This window comes from Protopterus annectens, chromosome 11.part0 (assembly GCF_019279795.1).
Source record: "Protopterus annectens isolate FY-2018-M chromosome 11.part0, PAN1.0, whole genome shotgun sequence".
In the NCBI taxonomy this organism is placed as follows: domain Eukaryota; kingdom Metazoa; phylum Chordata; order Ceratodontiformes; family Protopteridae; genus Protopterus; species Protopterus annectens.
In genome coordinates, this window is record NC_056745.1 from 290,584,591 (window position 1) to 290,605,832 (window position 21,242).

At 41.1% G+C, this 21,242-nt stretch overlaps 1 protein-coding gene across 1 annotated transcript in view; it reads left to right on the forward strand.

Moving 5' to 3' along the window:
- LOC122814820 overlaps window positions 1–20,613 on the forward strand; it is an 81,124-nt gene extending 60,511 nt beyond the window's left edge. The window contains exon 5 of the mRNA XM_044087115.1: window positions 20,017–20,613. Within this exon, the coding sequence (XP_043943050.1) occupies window positions 20,017–20,303 (287 nt within the window). The 3' untranslated portion in view covers window positions 20,304–20,613. The remainder of the gene's footprint in view (window positions 1–20,016) is intronic.
- Window positions 20,614–21,242: the final 629 nt, after the last annotated feature.

The window sequence follows — 21,242 nt, forward strand, 5'->3', positions numbered from 1 at the left end:
AAACTTTGCTATTCATTGTAACGTTGTTCGAGTAGGTGATATTGGGTGGATTGCATATTTATAAAAATAGGAGCACCTTATAGAAGGTGGGGTGTAGGTAACAATTTTTTTCTTTTCTTTACTGTAGTTTTAGATGAATGCATCAATTCTGATTCCTAGAAGTTTTGTGGGGGTTACAAGTTCAGTTTTGGTAAAGATGGAAGAGGTTATTTTGATGGATATCTTCTGGTGAGAGAATTGTTTCAGGGTAAACAGAACATGTTTAGATGGGGGGTTAGGAGACAACTTTCAGTAGATAGCAGGGATTCTTGGATTATCTGTTTTACTTTTTTTCTATTTTCATAGCAGTGCAGATTAGTGTTGAGTCATCTGCATACAGAATGCTGGTAACATCTTTATTTGCAGTGTAGTTACTTATAAATACATTGAAATGGATTGGGCCCATAATAGACCCTTGGAGGCACAAGTAAGAAGGAGGAGATGTCTATTTGTCATTTCGTGGCCTGTTGTCTGCCAGTGAGATAGCTGTTAAACCAGAAGAGTGCTGGTTATAGTGAAAGCACTTGCAAAATACTTGGCATAATTACTTGTGTGAACCATGAAATAAGAACAGAATGAAATAAAACTAATGTAAATTCATTGCCCAAATGTTTCTGCAAACGTTTTGAAAAACTGTGAAAATAAGTTTTATAAAATTTCTCACATATTCATCCCCCCCCCGATATTTTTTTTGTATTAAATCAAAAATAACACATTTTATAAGTTGAGGTTTCTCTGTGTGAATAAACATCACACTAGTTCACTCTTTTTGTTGGGTAGACAGTCTTTCAGACAAAATACCCTTGAATGTCAGAAAGTCTCTGGAATCAGAATTTGTATAGACATGGGTCTATGGGTGGATTGCATATTTATAAAAATAGGAGCACTTTATAGGGTGTAGGCAACAATTTTTTCTTTTCTTTACTGTTTGAATGCACTTCAGTGTATAAAACTTAGCAATCCAGGACTTCTTGCTATATAATAAAATAATAGGCAAAGTAATCGACAAAGTGATAGATTCAGACAACTTTGCTGCATCACACTGAATGAATTTGTGTGATGAGCTGCCACTCACAGGATGCGTGCGATTCAGAGACTCATGTAGCCCTAAGCAGGGAATGCTGAGTATCAGGGTCGGGCATAGTAAATGCCAATGGTCATATAATGGCATGGTAATGAGCAACATTACTAAAATGAATGGTATTGGGTATGCAAAGGAGACAAAGCAAGATGGCAGGGTGATTCATAAATATATAAATTCCATGTCTCAGAGCTGCAAACACCTCATAACTGAATTCAGATAAAGGTTCATGCCAAAGGAACTGCTAAATAATAGGTGCATATGCAAATACTAGGCTAGCTGCTCTTGCAGGCCATTTTAAGCTTAGCCAGTTTCCTTTCTGGTGCTTGAATTAACATAGCCTATTTGGTTTTAGATTGGTCTTATCCATTCCATGGTCATTAATTAACTTTGATCATACCACCAATAATTTGAGGGGACCCATGCATGGGATAAAGACTGTAGAAACTGCCTCTGCCCATTAGTAGTATGGGGGCATCCTGGGGTAAATTTCCTGTTTCCCATCCATAGATCCAAGTTCTACTTGAATATGTTTTACTTGGACAGGAAGTCTGTTTCAGAGCAATCATATCCTCTTTGAGATACACCTGTCCCTCCAACCTATTCTGTTGATGTTGCAGAAGAGGTTTAGATCCCTAGACCAAGTATTTCTGATGCCATTTGACTAATATTGTATTATTAAAGAATGTCAGGGATCACCACAGCATTGGTAAATGTGCATGTGCAAGAAGCTGTTATTCACATTAAAGTGCAGAATGGTGTGAGCTTCACCTCTGGAGGTGCAATGTCATCTGACCACACTTAACATTTCATGGACTCCTCATCACCAGCATTGTGAACTAGTACCATGTGGATAGAGACACTATGCTAGTCACTGTGAATATTTGTCAGACTCATTTGCAACCCCATGAGAGTCATGGAATACCTATCCCAGTGGATACTAAGATATGTGTGTTTTTGTATATATTAGCTACAGGGACCTTTCAACAATCTACAAAGAGCACAGGCGATATCTTAGACATCTGTCTCGAGAATACTCTGTCAGTTTCTTGATGCCATGCTTCAGCATATGGGCAGGCATATTTGGATTCCATGTACCACAGAGGTGAAAAGGAATGCCATGCAAAAATTCTATGATATAGTCCATTTCCCTAAGGTACTAGTGGCTGTAGACTGTACCAACGTTAAAATAAATGGCACATCTGTGGAACCAGGAATTACATATCCAAACTGCAAATGGTAACTCTGTCAGCTGCAAGGAGGTCTGTAAGGCAAAGGGTATCATTTACAGTGTGTGTAGGTCACCTAGGCAATTATCACAGCTCTCGTAGATGGCACACCTATGACCAGTACCACCATCATTCTGCAAGTGACTTTTCCCAGTGATATTTTGGTGGTGATGCTGGATATGCCCTGGAACCCTGGATGATGACACCAATCAGAAATACACTAAGTGAAACAGAACAGGGATGCAACTATACCCAGTAACAAACAAGGAACATTATCAAGTTTCTGCATATGCTGATAAAGGCATACTTTTGCTTTTCAGATTCATTCAGATGGCACCCTGAAGTATAACCCTGTATTGCTACACAATATTATACTTAAGAGCAGTTACAGCAGCTTGAGTATTTGCAGGAGCAACAGTTTCAAGCACACAAGGCAGTGGAGGCTGAGTCAGACAAGGAGCCAGTGGATGACCAAGCATCAGGGAAAGAACATGCCAGGCAGAGGTGGTCATAGTATGCCATAGCACTGGCAAAGAGGCAATGGATTGCACACAGCTTCTGAACATAGCAGGCAGAGTAAAGCAGATAGACTACAGTAAAAGTGAGGCATGCAAAACCAACACCAAGCTGTGCTTACCTATGAATGGGATAGCCATGCTGTGCATTAGACACAGACAACCAAAGTAACACAGTACAAATGGTAGAGTACATTTATCATTTGCACAGATGTTGGAAGGGAACATATTTGTGGATGTCTTTCACTGGAAAATGTGAGACTGCAGAGGATTATTAAAATAAACCATGCTGTTGTTTGTATGGTCCTTTCAGAGAGTGTGTGTGTCTCTGTGTGTTGGGGGTGGGCTTGACATAAAAGGTTTTGTGTAGGGCTGGTGTCAGTGGAAGTGTGTGTGTATATGATATTCAGTGGTCTGTAGTAGTGCATGCATCTGCTGGGACACAACCTCAGATGTAGGTGTAGCCCTCAATCTTGATGTACTGGACAGGTCCAGGGCATGCATGGTGGACATTTGAGCATCCACTGAATGAGAGCTGACTCTGCTATGAGTTGCACTAGTTGTACCATGACCCTGGCTAAATGTGTGACTTTGAGCAATGTCTGCTATGAGATGTGCTACTGCAGTCACTGCCGTGGCCATGGAGGTATCCTCTTCTGGGCATGGTCTTCTCCACAGCAAATGTAGCTGTGGAAGTGCCAGCAGTCTGGGAGTTTAATCTAGCATGTCCTTGCCCACAATGGCTAACATCTGTGGAGGTAGCGGTGGAACAGGCTTCTTGAATGATGCCGCACCTGTGGCAAGCAAGCTTGAGAGGACATGGCACATTCCACCATGTAATTGTATCTGTTAAAGCTATCACATATATGAGACATGAACTTTCATAAGTTATCTCACATGCCCTGCATCTGTTACAGTTCATAACAGTGAATGTTCAGAAGAAAACTCCTTTTGTGCTGGTTAATGAGAGTAGATGCTCAGAAAAAAGGCTCTATTTCTATATGTGTTTCAGCCTGCTGGATGCTGTCTATGTGAGATCACGTTGTAGCAGGACAGTAAACTTGCCCTTACCCCACTGTTCTGCAATTTCAGAGTTGATATATATAATTAGCAGGGGGTTGGGGTAGTACAGGAGTGCTTGCCCCCCTGCAATATATATTATTTTTGTTTTTTTTGTAGTTTTTGTTAAATTCATATTCGATTTAAAGTGACCACTGTTTTTTTTTTCTCACTGTTTGGTATTTGATGTTATAATCCTTTCATCACCCTTACTAATTTTGCCATGGCTGTGGTGGTACTAGCCTGAGCCATCAGGACGGTCCTGCATGTATGCTGGTTTGTGACCACTGACATACCAACCTCAGGGGAGTAGTAACCATGGCTTCAGTGAGCACCATTACACACCTCCCCTGGGTATACCTTTGTACCCATGGAGTTAGGGCTAGATCCTGACATGAGTCTACTAAGGGGTTCCACATTTCCCTGACTGCTAATGTCTCCAGTAACTGGACCTCCCTGTGTGGTGTGTGTCTCTTGGGTGTTTGCAGGTATAGAAACTGTGTCAACAGTCTGTGTAGGGGATGCAGTACTCACATCCCCTGTGTCCAGCATGCACATACTCTGTTCACTGATTGTGCCAGCATATCCCTGCCAAGATCATCATCCAAGGTTGTATATCTTCCAATATCAGATAATGGCAGTTCCAAAGTGCTAGTGATGAATAAAGCACAATATAAGTACATCCATCCCAGTACCAGATGTATGCATGAAACTGAGGTGTATTAATAGTAAGATTAAAAATAGATATATTTTTTAATTGAATACCTTGTGCAGATGGCAATGAAAGGGAATCTCTGATGTTCCCATGTACTACACATCAGACAGCAAGGGTCAAAAGGACTTACAGGTAGTCTTACAAAGAAAGAGGTCTACATACATGGGGCATCTCCAGCAGATACTTATGTTGATCACTCAGTCTCTGCCCCAATAGCTAGCAATACAGTGTGGGACCATGTGGAGGTATCACTGCATCTGACACAGGCTGAAAACTTCTCTGTCTCTTTAAGAGATGAATTAACCAATGGCCTAGCACCCATCGACCTACATGGCAATTGGACAACTCTTTTTCCACAGCATGTAAGACATCAGTGTCACTGCAGCACATCATTTCATAAGAACATGCCTAGCAACCAACTGCATTAATCTAATGTTGTCAATTTTCATTTTATCCTTGATTTATTGGTTCGGATCCGATGCTCTTGGCTGTTACTACATCTCATGCTAGCCAAAAACTCTCAAGCTTTACCTGACCCAGAATTCTCCTCTACCAATTACCCCAGATCTCATTTGTCGCATTCAATTGACAGTCGCATTTGTCATCACTTTCGAGCTAAGTAAAATTTATAATATAGTTTTTTCTTTTGTTTCACTTTCTTAGTATCTCTTTTTGCTAGTCACTTCTTTAAAACCCTACCCACTGTTATTTCTGTATTGTCTGAAATTTTCTTCTTCCTTCCTTTCCTTATTTACACATTAGTGTAATCTTCTCTATCATCATTGATAGAGCTTTCTTCTTCTCCTCTTAATTTTCTTGACTCCCTTTCTGTAAAAACAAAAAAAGAAGACATTTTTCTGTTAACTCTTGTTTAATAGTGCATGAGTGTGTGTAAGAGTGTCTTAGTTAACTGTATTTTCTTTTTTTCACCATTGCTGACAACTTTTATTTTGCTCCTGTCAACGAAGGATAAACCAAAGTTTTCATCTGGTGTCAAACGATGCCAGAATGCAGACACAAGATACCGATGTCAGATAATCACCAGTTATGTGTCTGTTGTCCAGGCCCTGTCCATCTACAAGAAGACAGCTCCATTTGTCATGGTTTCAGTCACAGGGCACTGGTGGAAAGAAAAAAACTAATCTTGAAAGGTATGATACCCTCAACCTTCAGCAAAACCATAGCTGGACCAGATAAAACAATGAGCAAGATTGATGTGTCTTCCCTTCTTCTTTGTCATCCTCAAAAAATTTAGACAAGTCTAAAAAGAGGAGTCTGTTGGTGTCTTCTACACCATCAGCACCTCCTATGAAAATGTCAGAAACTTCGGTTCTGTCAGTATCTTTGGAACCGACTGCCTTCACACCTAAATCTGTAGCCTAGGAGGATGTTGTAGAACTGAGTGTATCAACACATAAATTACCAGTGCAAATGCCTACCTGAATGCCAACTTCTTCGGCACCAAGTTTAGAAGGTGAGGAATCAAGTAGTGTGACTCTTCTGAGAACTTGTTATTCTCCCTCAATTGACCCCTTTTCTGGGAGACTACCTTCTCCTTTTTTTGGAGAAACTAAAATCACCATCTACCACGTCTGTGCGTTTCACCGAAGATGGCATGAAGAGGCTGGGGAATAAAATACTCTGGGCATGAGGATTGTCTGGTACTTCCACAACTCTAGCTCCATCGAGTGTTGGAGCCAAACCTTTCTTCACCCCTCCAGGTTTTCTTCCTCTACCTTTATCTGAAGCATTAGAGTCTTCAGCTCTGAGTCTCCCAGTACCGATTGCTTTGGCTCTAGAGTAATCCACATCTTTGGAACCGCTTTTCACTCTGAGGTCTACAGTTCATTTGGATCTGGAGACCTCTCTGGGCTGAGTATGTCCTGTTGGCTCCGAGGGACAGAAGTCGACCTCTATTTTTTCAGAGACTTCTCTGAACCCTGGGGCATTGGCACGGATCTGTTTGGCTCTGGTTTCTGTCCTGGATCTGTCTCTTCAGAGCAGGGAGTGACCATGGTTCTGAGGCAGTCTATCTTGGTTCTGGGTTCCCTTCCCTCTTCAGGGTGGGCCAGCTTTCAAGGTGATGGAGAGAGTTCTGACTGCCATAGCCAGTCAACTCTTTCTATCTTGGAGCAAGTATCCCTTTCTTCCTCTCACCCATATATTCAACCTGCATTCCTACTGGGTCAGTGGATGCCAAAACCCTCAGGAATCCCAGATAACAGTTCTTTCCTCTACTGATACTTCCCCAGATCATCCCACTGAGAAGGTCCTTAAGAAGAGAAAGTGTAAGAGGAAACACTTGGATTCCCCAGAGAAATCTATCACTAAAGACACCGACTTTGACGAAGGAGAAGGATACCCAAGGTCACTCCCTGATGATGTCTCCTTTGGAGACATCCTGGAAATACTGAAGCAGAGGTGTGGCTGGAAATCCCAAAATCCTTCTTTCAAGAAGTTGATGTACCTGTATGTGTTTGGCACCTGACCATCTACCTCTTGGGTGACTCAGCCCCCTGATGAGCTCATCCAGTTGATCTTTTGATGGGCATGAAAGGCCCCTGACATCATAGAACCTATTCCCTGGAGACCTGATAAAATCCTATCTGCTCCCAAAGACAAACAGTTCTGGGCTAAAAGGTTAGCTGTAGATGCCATGGTCATAGTGGCAGCCACAAAAAAGGAACTGGCCAATGAGAGTTCCTATAGCGATCTACCCAATAGAGAGTCTCAAGCAATGGATAGATTTGGGAAGCGGGTCTACACATCATTGATCTTTACCTTAAGGTCTTTGTATTTTTTGGCACACTTTACCAGACTGCAAAGGGATCTGATCAAAGAATTATCAGATACCCTGGCAGGATCTATATCTGAGGAAATCCAAGATAACATTGCTTCCCAGTTGACTACCCTGGAGTCTGTGTCTAACTAGGCCATGAGGCTCATTAATCATGCAGCCGAGCTGACCACCAGAGCAGCAGATTCTGACGTTGCCATTAGGAAACATGCCTGGATGTGCCTATGTGACTTTGCAGAACCATTTAAGTATTCTTTCGTCAATGTACCTTTTGATGGTTCATCCCTTTTTGGCCCAAAAGTTAAAGAAACTCTATCCAGGCATAAAAAGGATAGAAAGACCATTTTTGCCATGGGCATACATTTTTCCAGGCCCCAGTGATCCTTCTCGAGGAACTAGAAAGGCAGGTTCAAAAAATCCCAAGGCCTTTAAACAACATATGTGGAGGTAGTTCCCCTAGGGGCAGAGGGGGGACCTCAATGGAAGACACTACCCACAAGGCAGAGGTGGAATGCAGAAACAGGGTTTCTGAGATTCTTTCACAGGAAAACTCTACCAGCATTCCAGAATAGAAGCCCAATTGTCTTCCTCTGGAAGCAGTCAGGGGCACTTATCCCTGCATCAAAACTCCTGGCTACAAATAACTTCTGATACTTGGATCATTTCCACAGGCTATTCAATTCCCTTTTTCATTCTTCCCCCATATGCAAGAAAATCCCTGATGTTCTACCCAATCAGAGGAAATGAGCAGTTCTAGAGATCCAAAAATTGCTAGAAAAAAAGAGTCATCCAAGAAGTATCACTAGACCAGATAGACTCTGGAACTTACTTAAGATTCATTTTAGTGACAAAAAAGACAGGGGACTGGAGAACAATTTTGGGTCTAAGTTTACTGAACAGGTCAGTTTGTCAAACCAAATTGTGGATGGTCATGGTACAGTCTAGACTTCCATTTTTAGAAAAAGATGACTGGATGTGGTCAATCGATCTTCAGAATGTGTATTATCATATAAAAATGGACAAACAATTCAGAAGGTTTCTCCACTTCCAGCTGGGAGCCAATCACTACCAATTCAGAGCTCTGCCCTTTGGCCTCACTGTAGCCCCCAGGGTCTTCACCAAATGTATGGCAGTAATAGCAGCTCACTTGAGACTGTAAGGATTCTGAGTGTTTCCGTATCTAGATGATTAGCTCATTACCACCCTGACTAAGCACCAGTTGTTACAAGTGAGAGATCATGTACTTCACATCTGTTCCTTTCTGGGAATAACTGTAAATTATGAAACATCAAAGTTGACCCAACACAGAATTTAGAATTCATAGGAGCGCTCATAAATACCTGTATTCCATAGCATCTCTTTCCCCTGTGAAGTTACAGAAAATAAAAATCCAGGTCCAGAAGATCATCAGCAATAGGAAAGTGACCACTCATTTAGTCTTAGAAGCACTAGGCTCCATGGCAGCAACAATAACTCTGGTTCCCTTAGCAAGATTTCACATGAGAATACTGCAATGGCTGCTAGCGTTTCAACGGCTGATGTTACACCAGTCCGTGTCAGATCTGACCTTGATCACCAATCTTTGCAGAAAAGATTTAGCTTGGTGGATACACTCCAAAGACATTCAGAGGCTGCCCCTTTGTCCCACCACAACCCAAAGCCATAGTGATCACGGATGCCTCCCTGATGGGGTGGGGGGGCATTATCTGGGCAAGACTGTTCAAGGCGCTTGGTCCCCTGCAGAGGGAAATTTGTATATCAATGTCCTGGAGTTAAGGGCAGTGCATTTAGCATTGCAAGCCTTTCAGATTGTTCCTTCTCTGAGAACAATTGCAATTCAAACAGACAATATGTCAGTGGCTTGGTACATCAACAAACAGGGAGGAATCAAATCCTACCCCCTGTGTTGAGAAGCTCTCAGAGTGTGGCAATGAGCCATCTCTTCCAACCGCTTTCTGATAGCAACGCACACTCCGGGGAGCTCCAGTGTGGTAGCAGACAAACTAAGCAGGTGTATTCTTCTACCTCACGAGTGGTCTCTGTCAATCCAATGGAGATGGAAAATATTTTTCATTGGAGGGGCCAGCCTTGCTATGAGCTATTTGCCTCTCCCCTAAACAGCAAGTGCAGCAACTATTTTGCACTGATCCCCCTCTGGGGGGGTCCCTGAGAGATGATCATCTACACACTTGGTCCTCTGGACTGCTATATGCCTTTCCCCTAATTCTGAAATTCCTACAGAAAGCAGTCAGGCTGAAGAGCAAAGTAATCCTCATTGCACCTTATTGGCCTCAACAGATATGGTTCCACTTTTATTAGCCTTATCTGATTCAACAACCTTAGATTCTGGACCCGGCTCAAGATCTTCTGTCCCATCCAGAGGGACTACATCTGAACATCATGAACCTCAAGCTGACAGCTTAGTTCCTCCACTTCCATTGGTAGTCAGGCTCCCTTCCCTTTCTTCCCCAGTACGCCATATTCTTTTGGCATTGGATAAATCAGCTACACAAAAAACTCTCTGCTAGTAAATAGAGGAGATTTATCTGTTGGGATCATGAGAATACTGATACCTTTTCAGCACCCATTAATAAAATCCTAGACTTTTTAGCTTCTCTTTTCAAGGCAGGCACTTCTCAGTCTACCATAAAAATTCAATTAGCAGCTATTTCTAATTTCCATAATGGTTTTTGAAGAATCCTCGTGGGCGGTCACGGTAGTGCAGCGGTTAGCATTGCCGCCTCACAGCAAGAGATTCTCTGGTTCAATCCTCGGCTGGGGTGACTTCTGTGTGGAGTCTGCATGTCCTCCCTGTGGTCGCGTGGTTTTCCTCCGGGTGCTCCGGTTTCTTCCCACATCCCAAAGACATGCTGTAGGTGGATTGGACACTCTAAATTGGCCCTAGGTGCGTGTGTGTGTGCCTTCTGTGGAAGGTTGGGTGCTGGGCTGGCAACTCAACACTGTAAAACTCCACTGCCAATCATGAGCAGACAGGTGATCTGCTGTGGCGACCCCTAACCGGGAAAAAAAGCCGAAAGAAGAAGTTGTTTTGAAGAATCCTCCTTGGCTTTTCATAAGCTTTGCAAAGCTTTTTTAAAATGAATGCTCTTACTAAAACCCCCTTACAAAGATCCTACCCCACCTTGGGATCTAAACTTAGTTTTACAAACCATTGTTCAACCTCCCTTTGAATCATCAGCCTAATGTGATCTTAAGTTCTTATCCTGGAAAACTATGTTCTTAGTGATAATAACATCTGCCAGAAGAATTTCAGAAGTACAAGCCTTATCCTGTAGACCTCCTTACCTGATTTTCCACAAAGATAGAGTTGCACTGAGAACCAACCCTTCGTTTTTGCCTAAGATAGTGTCAGAGACCAATATCAACCAGACTATTAATTTACCAGTATTTTTTCCCAACTTTGCTAACAAAGGTGAATGCTGCTTACATTTATTAGATGTTCACAGACAATTACATTTCAATCTGCACAGAAATAAGAATATCAGAAAATCCAACCAACCTTTTGTGTCATTCTCATCTACAAGATTTGGGCATCCAGTGAGCAAAGTGACGCTACCCAGATGGCTCAAAGAATGTATTTCTTTTTATCTATAATAAAAAGAAAATTAACTTGCCTAGGCCTTTAAAGGCTCATTCTACAAGAGCAGTAGCTACTTCAGCAGTTTTTCATTCTAGGGCTTCCATGGATGATATTTGTGCAGCAGCCATATGGGCTACCCTCATACCTTTATTACTCATTACAAACTGGATATGGTCTCCAGGGGAAAAGCATATTTTGGTTCTATGGTGCTCAGGAATAGCCTTTCTTGAGTCCTCCCAAGGTCCTAGGTAGCTTGGGTCTCTGTCCCATATGTTAAGGATAAAACGAAAACTGACAATATCAGATACAGAAGTTATGTACATACCATAACGTTTCATCTGTGCTGTCCATTTTCCTTTACCCTCAACTCCCCTCCCTATGTCCACCTGCCCTTCGAAGCCATTGATGGAACATATAATGACCCTTTGCCACTACTGTTACTCATATAAGTTTCCAGGTATGGACTCTAGGAAAACTATTGCATTGCTACATTCTTTGTCTGTTTTCTGCAAATTTGATCTGAGGTAATTTGGTGAGTAGTATTCTGGGTAAGGGTAAAGCTCAAAAGAGTTTTTGGCCAACTCGAGCTGTAGTAACAGCCGAGTAGGTTCTGATGCTCAGAACTGGTAGGTAGTAATACAATACATAATACGATAGTGGTAGTTGATAGGGATGAAAGAGGATAGTAGCGGAACAATTACATAATATTAGCCTGGATTTGTACAGGCACATAGCCACTTGTTGGTAAGGTGGTCTTTTAGTAATTGTTTGAATGTGGGAGTACAGTTGGGTTTACGTATTTCTTGTTGTAATAAGTTCCAAAGTGTAAATATTCAAGTAGTGAAAAGGGAGCCTCCAAAGCTGTTATTAGATTTGGTTAGGTTTAGTTTTTTGTTGGGAGGATCTTGGTGATTGGGCATTAGAGCAGGGATGAACAAGGTCTTTGATAGCAGGGCAGTTAGTGGAGTGGTGGAAGATGCTGTGGGTGAAGTTTAATTGGGTAAAGTTAAGCAGGTTGGGGAGTACAAGCCATTTTAGGTGCTGCAGTGCTTTGCAGTGATGTGTTTTGGATGGGAGGCTTGAGGTGAATCTGGCACTTTTCTTGTAGCATGACTCAAACTTGATTAAGTCAAGTTTTACAGAGGTTTGTGAAAATGGGCTGTGAATAGTACAGTAGAAAGAAGGTGAGTTCTGGAAATGGCATGTCTAGGGGTATCCATGAGGTAAGGTTTGATTTGGTAGAGAGAGCCTAGTTTGACTTGTACTTCCTTGATAGATATCGCAATGTGTTTGTCAAATCTAAGGTTATTATCTATGGTCACCCCTAGGAGCTTGGTTTGTTTTACTGGTTCTATTGTAGTGTTACTGGAGGAAGATATGATGAATGGCAGTGGGGGGGTCAGATTGTTCATTGTTAGTAAAGAGCATTAGCTTATTTTGGGGGGGGATTGAGAATAAGCTGATAGACAAAAAGTTTTCTATGTCACTAAGGGCAGTCTGCGTTATGTGATGGAGTTTGTGTTTAGAAGGGGCAGATCAGATAAGGGTGGAATTGTCCATGTATTGAATGATGGCAGCATTATGAGTTGCTGCTGATAGTTTACTTGTGAAGCTAGAGAACAGTAAAGGGCCCAGTAGAGATCCCTGTGGTACACCTATGGTGACAGGTAGAAGAGATGAATGTTGATTATTCCACTTTACAGACTGTTACCAGTCTGTTATATAGCTTTGAAACCAAGAGAGAGCAGATAGGCTAGGTTAAGGTCAGTAAGTTCTGTGAGCAGTTTCTGATGTGAGACAGTGTTAAAAGCTTTTGACATGTCAAGGAATATAGAGAATACTTGGTGTCCTGTATTTCCGAGCTGGTTGATAGTATTAGTAAAGCTGAGTAGAGCAGTGGTAGTGCTGTGCTTTGGATGAAAACCATGTTGGGAAGAGGACAGTAAGTTGTAGTAGGTAATGGAGAAATTGTGTGTGCATTTTTCTAGAATTGTTGCACAAGGGGAGAGAATGGCTATAGGCCTATAGTTGTTAAGTTCAGTAGATGTGCCCCCCTTATGGAGAGGGATGATGACTGATATTTTCCATAATTTAGGGACATATTGTTCAGCAATGGACTTGTTGATCAAGATGGATATTGAAAAAGAGATGGTGCCTGCTGCGTCTTTGAGAAAGTCGTTAAGGAAGTTGATCTGCGGCTAGGGCTGAGGATTTTAGTTGTGATAGTAACTTCCTAATGGTACTGGTTTGGACAGGTGCATTTTCATCTGTTTAATGTTAATTTGAAGGTATAGGTAGAAAATAAACTGCTGAGCTGCCAATCAGTCTAGATGCCTTTCAATACTGTAGATCAGCATGTGTGTACAACTTTAAGAAGCTTTCTAGGGGCTTGCACAAGGTTTAAAACAGAATGAGTTGAGATTATTTGTAGAGTGTGAAGGTAGGTATTGGAGGGAGGTATTATTGCTGTGTACCAGGGATAGGATGGAGTTAATAAAATGGGAGTTGAATTGTGAGGCAATGCTATCAGAGGAATTTGGGGTGGTTGAGGTTGGAGTAGTGATGCATCCAGGTTTTAGGAAGTTGTTGAGAGATTGCCAGATCTTTTGAAGATTATGCTGGTACTTATTTTGGGAGGTTGTGTAGTAGGCTTTGTTGGCTTATTTGATTTGTTTCTTGGCTAGGTTACATAGGTGGCGAAAGTTGGGCAAAGTTGTTTCATGTTTAGTTTTAAGATAGTGGTGCCAGGTATTATCTCTTTGCTTAAGAAGGTTTTTAGTCTCTTTGGAAAGCCATGATGTGTATTTTGATTTAGTGCAATATTTTCTTATTGGGGATAGGTTATCCAGAATATTGAGGAAGGTGTTGTTGAAGTATTCTACAGCTTAATCAAGCTGCATGTATTTAAGGGGGATCCAGTCGCATTTTTGTAGAACGTTGTTAAAGATTTCAGGTGAGAAGCTCTTTTTGTTGCGAATGAATTTGTAAGGTAGGTGGAATTATGGTCACTTAGGTTGGCTGGGAGACACCCAGTCTGGTAGTATTGGAGTTGTTATTGTTAAGATCCAGTCCAATATTGACTGCTTTCTGCTGTGCTTGTCAGTTCTAGTGGGGGAGTTTATAAGATGCTGGAAGCCATGGAGATTGATAAAATTGTTTGGATTACTGGAGTTGAAAGATGACCAATCTAGGTTGAAGTCTCCTAGAATTATGGTTTCTTGGCTATATTTAGAACTTACCAAGTAGAGGAAGTCTTCAGTGATGTTGTTGTTTCCAGGTGGGATGTAGGTAGCTATGAGAATGATATTTTTATAGATATTAATTTTAAGGTGAGTCGAAAGGATTTCAAAGTTGTTTTGAAGTGGGTATTATATGCTAAGTTGTTCAAGGTTGAGGTGATCTTTATAAAATATGGCAATGCCTCCTCTCCATTTGTGAGTCCTGTCTAGCTTAATTATATAGTGCCCAGGGGGAAGTATTTTGCTATTGTCTATATGTGGTTTTAGCCAGGATTCTTGTTGGGAGAGGGTAGCATGAAATTTCTGGGTTTTATTGACTAGACTTTGAAGGTTCATATTAAGAATTATTCGATCATTAATAAGACTGAGGGCTGTAATAGTTTATCTCAGGCTGCAGCCCAGGCAACTGGTATCCCACACAGGGGGAATAATGACATTACCATTATAGTGATATGAGTCATTTACACCCTGACCTGCTAGGCCAATGGGAGAATGAGGTTAAAGAACGAGCACCATCTATGTACTGCAAGTGTTATTTATGTTACCTACACATACAACCTGCCAGTGTGTGCCACTCACAGATTCTACACACTGTTGCTTTTGCCTCTATACACCTGAAGCTATTGCTTAGAATAGTTAGCTGCACAGGAGAAGAATAGAATGCTTGAGAGCACTGGGGTGAGAATACTTGTTTAATACACTACAGGTTTTAATGTTAACAATCAATTCAGGTATTATAGATGGAGTTTCATACTCTATAGTTTTTGTATGTTACTGTCACTTGCCTGCTAACTTCCATAGTTCTAAGGACGCAGTATAACTATCAGATAATATTACTGTCAGCATGCATGCTTTCACATAAATGAAGAAGTGGTTCAGACATTAAGGCTTTGCTTTCATATTGTGATGATGTCTGTGGGTTTGAGCCCCTCCATGCCCACTCCTCAGTTGTGATATAATTTGTAATTTGAGGTGCCTATTTCATTTGAATACATGCAAGGTTAGAATAATAAATATGTATGAGGAGCATTTTTTCATTGTTGAATTCTGTCTCACCCACTCTGTAAATATACGACTTGATTATATTGCCTGACTGCAGCCTTCATTCACAGTATAGAAGCTCAACACAATCTGTGCCTTTTGGATTGTGTGTGATGATGTGTACAGGTTTGATTTCCACGCTCAGTTGTGCACCATTCTTAGTCATTTGGGCAGTGTGTTTGTACTTCCTTCCATTATAGTACCTGTGAAGGTAATGTACATCTGAGCAGCACTACACTCAGTTGTGTATCATCCTTAGTCATTTGGGCAGTGTGTTTGCACTTCCTTCCATTATAGTACATGTGAGGGTAATGTATGTCTGAGAAACATTTTACTTTGTGTATATACATTTGTCACGGACATCCAATTACAGACTTCATTTGGGTTGTCCAAGCAGCACAACACATTAAGAGTTTACCTTTCAGAATACAGGTGATGTTGGCTGAGAGTTCGAGTCCCCCTTTCAGCTGTGTCTGATAACAGCCTTGGTAAATTGAGATATGTGTTTATTGCTCATTGTATCAGCTTCATTTTTTTTTCATTTTATCTGTAGTTCTCTCTTCTCACCTTCAATGTCACTATCCTTTCTATTACATACAATTGGTCTTTTATTTTGTTTCTCTCCATTTATTTTACAATGATATGCAGAAACATCTAGACTTGTGCAAGTGTAGCAGCAGCAGCCCCACCACCAACACCAGAAACACCCACAACAGCTGAGTCCCAGGCTCCCATAGTCACCTCCTGCCTTACCTGCACCACCCAGTTCAGGTAGCCTTACAATGGGTGCTGGCAGCAATGCCAGAGGAGGTGACAACTTTGTCATCCGTCAGTAGTTGTAAGACACAGTTGGGAGATCATTGACAGGAGGATAGATGTCTGCATTAGCCACATGAAGAAACTCTTCCTGTGATTCATTGAGTCAAATTCCTGTCCATTACTGGCTCCTTCATCTGAGCCAGGGCCCAGTGGTGAGAGTACCTAGGGTAGCGAGTAAGCTCCCACTGGATCTCAGCTGGCAGGGGCAGTAGCTGTGGAACCCCATCCTATGCCACTCATGCTTCCCTACCTATTGCCTATGCCCATACCTGTTTGTTGTACAAAACTACCCTCACACACCATCGTGGTCCCCCTCCCTCATTTTGTTTCTACACCCACTGTCAGTCTTTTGTGTCTCCTCTTGCTACCTACCCTACCCCCCTTACCTTACTAATTATTTTCTTTACATCCTTCCCCAACCTACCTCCCCTTCATTTATGAAAAACAGGTGCCGACCCACAAAAAATTGTTACCCATCTTCATCTCCATCCTGATCATTCCTCAGGCTTTCTGTTTATGTTCTACTCCCTGCTTGCTTCCTCTTTTCATATCTTTCCTATAATCCCATTCCCAGCTTCTGTTCTAGTAAATGAAATAGATGAATGCAGCTCATAAGTGGCCATTTAATTCTTCAAAATCATTTCTCCTCCTTGCTGTTTCTGGGGTCCACGAAGAGCATGGTTAGTGTGTGTGCACAACTGATGAGCACTGTTGTTGTTCACTGTATAGTAAGTAGTCTACCATATTTCACACCTTCATCTGTTATGCTCAGCCTCTGTCATACATTACTTAAACTGAGCTTTCTGATACCAGCTGCACAAATGAACTGACCACCACTGTGCAACAGCTGGCACAAGTGATGACAGGAGTGACCACAAATTTTGAAGCATTTCTCTTTGTAGACTATTACAGTGTCAACTATGACTTCAGAAAAGGAGTTTAGAGCACAAAGATAGCATGCTGAGGATATCCTTATTTCAGCTCCTCCATCAACATTACAGGCCAAGGTTCCTAGATGAAAAGTACCCAAGGGCCACTATATAATTCAGAGGCCTGGATCAGGCTGGCACAAGTTGTTATATGTGTCAAAGTCATATGATGTAATGGTGAACAAAGCAGCCATCATTACATTGTTCTTAAACATAAAACTCCTAGCCTTCTGGACCAATGGGAGGCTAAGATGAGGGAGCAGCCACCAGCTATATACTGTAAAGTAAACCATAGCTTAAACCTCCACCTGCAAACTGCCACTGCCTGCCATGTTTAATGGACTCCCATTTTTGTTTCTCTACAGCCAGTAAATAGATTGCAAAGAATGTGTAGCTACTCCTCATGGAGCTCCAGAGTAAACATACCTGTTACAGCAGTGTTGCTTTAAAAACATATTATTGCCCTACACCTCCACAAGGGACCTCTGTTCTGGTGATACATTTCTACTAAGCAATACTACAGCAAATAATTAATTGGGGGATAACTATACTACTGTTACATCTCCATACTCTGGAACACCATCCCTACACAAGTAAAAACGATTAACAAATTCCCAAGCTATATACTCCAGCTCAAACAATACGTTACCCTATCTTGGTCATGCTCAAGTTCATCACCAGGTTGAGACATCTAGTGAAAACGCGAACTCCTTATTGCTTATCACAAACTTTTTGCCCTCCTCTAGTTGAATCATTAAATATTTAATAACTTTCCCTCCGGCACTTGAGTTAATAAGTCATTTTTTACCCCTCCTCTTAAACACTTCTCATCTTGCTCTTTTTCTAACTGACCTTTCCACTCACTGCTCTACCCCTTTCATACATCTCCTGTATACCCAAGTTATACACCTTCTAGATACACCAATATGGAACAGGCAGCCTCAATAAAAACAATCCTATGTCATGCACTCTCACTGTTTTGAGCTTTGGGCTTCACCATGCAAACACATTAAGCAGAGAAAGGCTGGCTGCAGTCACAACAACACTGCTTCTGAATCCCAGGGAAAGTCTGTTGCTGTTACTAGACTTATCAGGTGGAACATTCCTGTTTATGTTATGTGATGCACAATCATAAAGAGCTGCATATGAACAAGATATACCATTTTTAGAATGCAGTTCTGGAAAATTCTTCCCAGTTCAGTCTGTGCATCTCCTTTCTTCACAACAGTTATGCTGTCATTTGAAAATGTACAGATTCACAGGCCCAGTTCATTTTAGTCAAGCTCTTGATAAACACTTAGGAAGTAATTAATGTATAACATTTTACTTTGGTCTTTCCGAACTCCTGCACCTCAAGTTCTGATTCTTTGAATCTTGGCACAAAGTTAACATGTAATGTACTATAAATGAATTCATTCTAACTACAATCATTTCTAAATTGTCTGGCAAACAATTCCCAGCAGTAGACTCATTCCCTCAACCCAATAACTGTGGGAGTTTAGTTCTGATTCACAGCTGCATCATAGGCAGGGGGAAAACAGAATTAGTAGAAGGTGCCTAACAGTACACCAGACTCCTGGTAATTCAGCTGTCCCCAAGAGGGAGACTCTGAGATCTCCCCTTCCATCCATTGTCTTTGGGGATAACCAAACACGAGATGCTGCAGTAGGGCAGAGACACAACAGACACTTTGATTCTGCACCTATAGGGACTGTGTAGCCTCCCTTCTAGACAAGTGAGGGCTAAGTTGGTGAAAACATTCCTCCCTCAAGCAGCAGACCTACCCATGTCCAAAGATGGCTTTAAGCATTGTTAAAATTTCCTGCCCCAAATGTCTGCTCCTATTAAATGCAACATTAAGTTGGCAACTCCAACGTCATGCTACAAGGGGATGAATGTAGCCATTGCAGCTTCTCTTATCAAGGCATTCACTGTGTACATTAATCATCTGATAAGGAGGGTTTGTTTTAACATGGTAGAAGATGGGATGCAAATGAGAGCTTCCTTGTCCTCAGATTCAGAGATGGCTTCCAGAGCAGCCAAAGCCCCCTTAATCAGGACAGCTTGTATCCATGATGAAGCCATTCAGGAATGGGAAAGAGTAGCAAAGACACTACAGGTTACACTCTCATGTGGGTAGTCTTGGCTACAAGTTTCTCACAGACAAGGAACAGAAATGAGAACCCACTAGTCAGGAACAATCCCCTAACCATAAAAAGCTGAAAACAACACAGACAAACCCCTAAGAAGGCATATGCCACAAACAATCCTTCAATAAATTTCAGGCAAACTCTGGACAATCTGGAGGGTATAGAGAAAGACCACCAACCAGTCCTGTAGAAAGCCTTTTCCTGCTGCTCTTCTTTATTATGGAAATTCAAATAATATCCAAAGGGTGTCCAACTGAAGGAACATGGCTGATATCTGAACTCCGCTGATGTAAGTGGCAATAAAGAAGCACTGGGGAAGAGAACAAGCACTTTTATGTAGTTAGAGAGTTGAAAAACAGTACATGTCAACTGCACATCATGGAAACTCCTGGAAAAAGATGCTGAACACTGAGTGGTGGAAAGAATAATAATTAATCAGAGAAGTTTTCAGAGAGGGTCACCGATGTTAGCTTATCTACATTGAGCGTTAGGATTACAGTGGAAGTTAATAGGACTTAATATCTAACATTTAATTTGCATTTTGCAATTTATTTTTAGTCCTCTTTTCACATGGCCTGCCTGAGAATTTTATAACTAACTACAGTGGGTCTGCATGTTATTCAGCAATTTTCAACTATTTTAATTGTTGAGCAGATAGTTCAAAACAACTTTAATTCTTGACACACACACATATAATTCATAAACCTTTTATAGAGCAAATCACAATTCATATTAATGTCTTGTGTGTTCTAACAATATGTTAATTAACAGTAATATTACATTTCTTTTTCTTGTTCTAAAGGCAAAGCGGAAGATAATCCAGTAGTTCAGATACTTACTAAACTAAGGGGCCAAGTGGTACACCACTGGAAGGATGTAAAGTCTGTCTTGAAGGCAAGAGATCCCCAAGGTACAGGACAAGTACCAGTCAGAGATATTTATGCACTTTTAGTAACACTAAATTTCCAAATTCTACCATCAGAGATCAATATGCTTTGTAAGGCATTTGACCTACACATGGATGGACAATTCCATTATCTTTCATTCCTGAAGTTTTACACAAGGAAACTTGAAAGGAAACAAATATGAAATAAGATCAATTATTCCCTGCTTAGTACAGTTAAAAATACATTTTGTTCAAGTAGCTGAAGATGCTTGGTTTCCTTAGCATTTTCTCATGTCGCCCTGTAATCATCCATACTTGTTAAGCATCCATGTACTGCAGTCTCAGCACGTCTTTTAGCACTTTCTGGTACTTCTTTCAGGATGATGAATAAAGTCATGAAATCATCACATTTTAACAAGTGTAACTGTTTGTATATCACAGGTGTTAACATCTTTCTGGAAAGTAATATTTTGCATAATTTTTCAAAAAATAAAGTAAAATATGTTTTCATGTGACTTTTGAAATGTATTACTATATGTGGCAATTAAGTTGAACCATGCATAAGTCAGAGTGCAGCTTGATATGCTAAAGTCTTGTTTACTGCTCAGCAATGAATAGTTTCCGGTTATTCGTGGAATGCAGACAGTTCATATTGGCTCCTGGATGTGCCGCCTCCTCTTCTATGTTTTTTTTTTTGTAGTATGTCTCATGATAACCAGTTTGAAATAGCCTCCTATCAGAGCTTTCAGAATTACACCCACTAAAACATTGAAACATGCAGGGAATATGTTACACAGAAGTGTAAATGTGGCAAAAAGGTTCATCATTGTTAGTGTGTTTTGATTTTGAACATTAATTGGGCAAGACTGTCTGTTATCCACACAAGCACTACATTGAATAAAGCTTTCCACACTTATGGTGGATAAAGTCGAAAGGAAAGACAGTTTTTTTATCCAGTCTTTTAAATGTACACATTTTTAGTGTGGTACCAATATGGCTATAAAATTTCATTGATTATTCCACATTATTTGGAAGCAAAAAGTGAAGAATTTGGCTCATCAAACTTTTTCTACAGACTTCACCAAGGTACATAATCTGAGGTACCTATTTATGCCTAGACCAAAGCCTGAGTATGTACACTG